Raw genomic sequence first — 5,083 nt, 5'->3', positions numbered from 1 at the left:
GCTCACTGCAACCTCTGCCTCCTGGGTTCAAGCGATTCTCCTGCCTCAGCCTCCCAAGTAGCTGGGATTACAGGCATGCGCCACCACGCCTGGCTAATTTTTGTGTTTTTAGTAGAGATGGGGTTTCACCATGTTGGTGAGGCAGGTCTCAAATTCCTGGCCTCAGATGATCCATCCGCCTTGGTCTGCCAAAGTGCTGAGATTACAGGTGTGAGTCACCACTCCCAGCTGAAATTTTTATTTCCAAAATTAGAGAAATATTTAAAAGATAGCTTTAATAAGCTTAATGGCAAGTACTAGCGGAATTATAAATAGGATTTCTCCTATCCAAATCACTAAAGAATATAAAAGTAAATAAGCTATAGTTTCTAAAGCAAAATACCACAACAAAGGGAAACAGAAAGCAGAAAGGATAAGACATGATAACAAAGGGCAAACATTAGTTATAGTATATATAATTTATTTAAAGGCAAAATATTTAGATTTGATTGTTTAAAAATGTAATTATATGCTACTTCCAAGAGATACCTGAAGCAAAATGGAAAGGTTGAAGACAAAATGATTGACAAGTAGGTGAAACCATATGAAACTTCCAGTAATTGACCATTTTTGACCTTGAAAAGATGGCAGTTCTCACAGCTGAGCACAATGGCTCATGCCTGTAGTCCAAGCACTTTGGGAAGCCAAAGCAGGAGGATTGCTTGAACCCAGGGCCTTCCTATGTTGCTCAGGCTGGGCAACACCTGTGGTCCCAGCTATTCTGGAGGCTGAGGTGGGAGGATCACTTGAGCCTGGGAGGATGAGGCTGTATGAGCCGAGATTGTGCCACTGCACTCCAGCCTGAGTGACAGAGCAAGACCTTCTTTCTAAGAAAGAAAAAAGCAATTTCAAATGGCAATCTTATTCACAGACATATATAGATCCTTGCATATATACATACACATATACAACAAAATATTAATCAGCAAAGAGCAACTCGGGGCAAAAATACATGGTTAGCTAAACATATATGATCAAGGAAAATCTATATAAAAGTTATAGTTGTCCTAAAATATTGTGTTCCCAATGAGATCATGGTTAATATATCTATATAAATAAAAGCAAAATCTATTAGAAGAACTGAAAAATGGGCAGAATGCAAATGCAATGGGAAGCCTAACGCAGCGTTATTATACTGCCATGGACTGCACGTTTGTGACTCCCAAACATTCCTTTGTGGAAGCCCTAATCCCCACTGTGGTGGGTCTCGGAGACACGGCCCTGGGAAGGCAGTTAGAACATGAGAATAGAGACATCATGAAGGCGATTGTGCCCTTATAGCAACAGGCACGAGAGAACTCACTCTGCCCCTCCGCCATGTGAGGACACAGCAAGAGGGCGGCCATCGCCGTCGCCGTCTGCACACCAGGAAGAGAGCCCTCAGCTGGAACCAAACATGCCAGCACCTTGATCTCAGACTTCTAACCTCCAAACCTGGGAGAAATGTCTGTTGCTTAAGCCCCCTAGGATATGGTATTTTGGTTATAGTAATCCAAGCCGACTAAAACATACACAAAACATGTTTTTTCTGACCATGAAGCAATAAAACTGCTAATGAAAAAAAGGAAATCCTCCTAACAGGGTAAACACAGAGGCTTAATCATATCATTTATGTTCACACAAAAGCATCAGTAGAAAAACTAAAAGTAGTCACATAAATAGCAAATACTGGACAGAGGAGGGAGGTAGGTAATCTAGCCTTCATTGTTCACACCAGAGTCACAGAAACAGTTGAGAAATGGCTGAATCGATGTAGAGTCTATAAATGATCAGAGTGACAGAGGCAGTCATGAGAAGAAGGAAAGCTGAGGTTCCTTCATGTTTCCAGCTGGGAGATGGGATGGAGGATAGGGAGACATGGGTCAAAGACCTTTTTTTTTTTTTTTTTGTCAAAAACTTTTCTTATTTGGTGTTTTGTTACCATATATGTATCACTTTAATGGAGATGTATAGGGAAAACAAAATCTAATGACAGATAACAGTAAAGTCCAGATCATAATTATAGGTGGCCACCACCTTTTTTTTTTTCTTTCTTTTTTCTTTTTTTTTTTTTTTTAAGATGGAGTCTCTGTCACCCAGGCTGGAGTGCAGTGGCGTGATCTTGGCTCACTGCAAGCTCTGCCTCCCGGGTTCACGCCATTCTCCTGCCTCAGCCTCCCAAGTAGCTGGGACTACAGGCACCCGCCACCACGCCCAGCTAATTTTTTGTATTTTTAGTAGAGACAGAGTTTCACCGTGTTAGCCAGGATGGTCTCGATGTCCTGACCTCGTGATTCTCCTGCATCGGCCTCCCAAAGTGCTGGGATTACAGGTGTGAGCCACTGCGCCCGGCCAAGTGGCCACCACCCTTGTGGTAGAACTCCTACTTGCAGGGGAGCCAGGGTCCTGACCCTACTCTCTACCCTTTCCCACCCCTGTCAGCAGGTCAGTGGCCCCCACAAAAGGGACTTACTCCCACCTGGCCCTCCATTCGCAGCTATGGACGATCCACCCAGCATTGACCACACTTTCCTTGAACCTCAGGTCCTTCCGTTCCTCGAAAAAGAGAATTAGATGCTCCTTTCCTGAGAGAGACCCCATTCTGGCCCAATTGAGTGAAACATCTCAATGGTCTCTCTCTGGTTCCCCTAGGCCCTAGTTTTGGTTTTGAGCTAAATTATTTAAGGCTCTCTGGTCAACAGTCAATTAGGCACAGGTCCTTAGTGGCCCCTAATGGGCATGGATCATGGAGAAATAGACTCCAATCCAAGATTAGGTAGCAGTGAGGAAACACACCAAAAGCAATGCAGCAAAAGAGTGCAATGGAAAGCGGTTTCTCCAGAACAGCTTTTCTCCTGTGCTTTCCTTCCAGGACTGGTCGGCCAACCTGCTGTTTGAAAGAAAGGACAATAAGAAAGAGGCCCTGTTAGACTTGGATGGAAGAATTGCCAACCTCAGCAAGCGCTACACAGCAGTCAGGGATGCTGGCGTGAAGATCCAAGCCATGGTTGCAGTAAGGAAACACCCAGGAGGTTTTTTGCGAACCCACTTGCTTTTAGCAGGGAGGAGAGAGTAAAGGCAGAGCTGGAGATTTCATAAAAATGATTAGTGACACACTTTTAGTGGTCACTGAAGTCCGTGATCTGGCTGGATGCAGTGGCTCTCACCTGTAATCCCAGCACTTCGGGAGGCTGAATCGGGCAGATCACCTGATGTCAGGAGTTTGAGACCAGGCTGGGTAACATGGCAAAACCCCACCTCTACTACAAATACAAAAATTAGCCAGGCATGGTGGCACATGCCTGTAATCCCAGCTACTCAGGAGGCTGAGGCAGGAGAATCGCTTGACCCTGGGAGGCAGAGGTGGCAGTGAACCAAGATCGCACCTCTGCACCCCAGCCTGGGTGAAAGAGTGAGACTCCATCTCAAAAAAAGAAAAAAAATCTATGATCTTTAATCCAAGCGAGCCTTATCTTTAAGTAGCAGACCACCCTCACTGTATACTTCCAAGCCTGGTTCCTCTTGTGATGGGCCTGCCCTCCGCTAAGGACACCAGAGCCCTCACCCGGCACAATGTGGGTATGGCCAAGTGACATCTTCATACTAGGTCAACAAATCTTGTCTTCCCAGGATGAGCTGCTGAGGGCGGGCACCGTGTGTTTATCGGTATCTCCCAGGGATTTCCCATCCATGGGTGTGGGCAGGGAACAGTAACCTGGCAAGAGTGAGCACCACTCCAATGTGCACAGGGTGTATCACTACCCGCACATATGAGTGGATAGAATGTGGTAATACATGTCTGCTTTGCTACCTAGGTTGCCGGCTGTTCCTTCTTGCTGATAGCCCCGACAGTGCATGACTCTGTGTCCCTGCTAGCCTCTTGGGAGCCCTCGTGGTTGGCACATTCAGTGGGGGAATGCACAACAGTAGACTGGCATTCCTGGGTGCGCCGTCTGGAGTCCTGACATTGTAGGGGTTTTCATGCTGTCCTCACTTGGCAGTTATTTCATCCAGCTTGCATTTTTGTTTGTCTCTGAGGAGAATGCGAAAGGTGGATCTTTGCATTGGCCTATAAAAGAGAATATTCTGCCTTGAGCTCAAAATGTGGCTGGGCATAGTGGCTGACGTCAGTAATCCCAACACTTTGGGAGGCCAAGGTGGGTGAATCCCTTGAGGTCAGGAGTTTGAGACCAGCCTGGCCAACATGGAGAAACCACATCGCTACTAAAAATAAAAAAATTAGCCACGTATAGTGGTAGGCACCTGTAATCCAAGCTACTTGGGAGGCTGAGGCAGGATAATTGCTTGAACCTGGGAGACAGAGGTTGCAGTGAACCAAGATTGCACCACTGCACTCCAGCCTGGGCAAAAAGAGTGAGACTCCATCTCAGAAAAAAAGTATCTTAGGGCGGTTTTTTGAGGGGTTTCCAGCGGATGGTGGAAATCAGTAGTGTGCACTTGAATGATGAGTCATCCCATCCAGACAGACCAGCAGGCCCCGCCCAGGGGATGGGCCATTATTGGCTGTTCCTGTTGTCCCATCATTGCTCTAAAGATCGTCACCCCAGCAAGTGACTTGACTGAACCAGAATCGGTTTTGCCTCATTCCCATTTCCCATCCCTCCCCTCCCTGCCATGGTGCCAGAAGCTCCCTGTAAATTAAAATGCTAAACTGCAAAAATGTTACTTGGAAGCGTTAACTGATTAGCTTCTTAACACTCTCAGAAGGGTTGGAAACAGAGCATAGGAGAGAAATTTGACTTAGGGTTAGGAAAGGTTCAGAGGGCAGGCGAGGAGGCAGGACTGGGCTGAGGTTGAGGCCAAGCACCAGGGACAGGAGCCTAAGAGGGGCAGAAGCCAGCGAACCAGCCTCTCCTGTTCCCCAACTGGGATGAGATGGCATTGCCTCTTGTGCACGACTCTGTCACCACATATGTTTACTCTCACGACAGTCATTAGAGCCATTTCTTTTTCTCTTATGCTGAAGTTATTTGAGCCCAAGTCTTCTCTCCCTTATTAGAATAGATCTGCCTGAGGGCATAGACTGAGTGGAATTGATCTTTGA

The 5,083-nt window shown here is 46.4% G+C and overlaps 1 protein-coding gene across 1 annotated transcript in view; it reads left to right on the top strand.

Annotated features, from left to right (window-relative positions):
* Positions 1-5,083, top strand: part of DNAH17 (dynein, axonemal, heavy chain 17) — a 168,973-nt gene that overhangs the window by 25,222 nt on the left and 138,668 nt on the right. Inside the window, exon 18 of the mRNA XM_011933143.1 lies at positions 2,891-3,031. Coding sequence (XP_011788533.1) covers positions 2,891-3,031 — 141 coding nt within the window. The remainder of the gene's footprint in view (positions 1-2,890; positions 3,032-5,083) is intronic.

The sequence above is a fragment of the Colobus angolensis genome, unplaced genomic scaffold, assembly GCF_000951035.1.
Source record: "Colobus angolensis palliatus isolate OR3802 unplaced genomic scaffold, Cang.pa_1.0 Scaffold1, whole genome shotgun sequence".
In the NCBI taxonomy this organism is placed as follows: domain Eukaryota; kingdom Metazoa; phylum Chordata; class Mammalia; order Primates; family Cercopithecidae; genus Colobus; species Colobus angolensis.
This window is presented reverse-complemented; position numbering and strand designations above follow the sequence as displayed.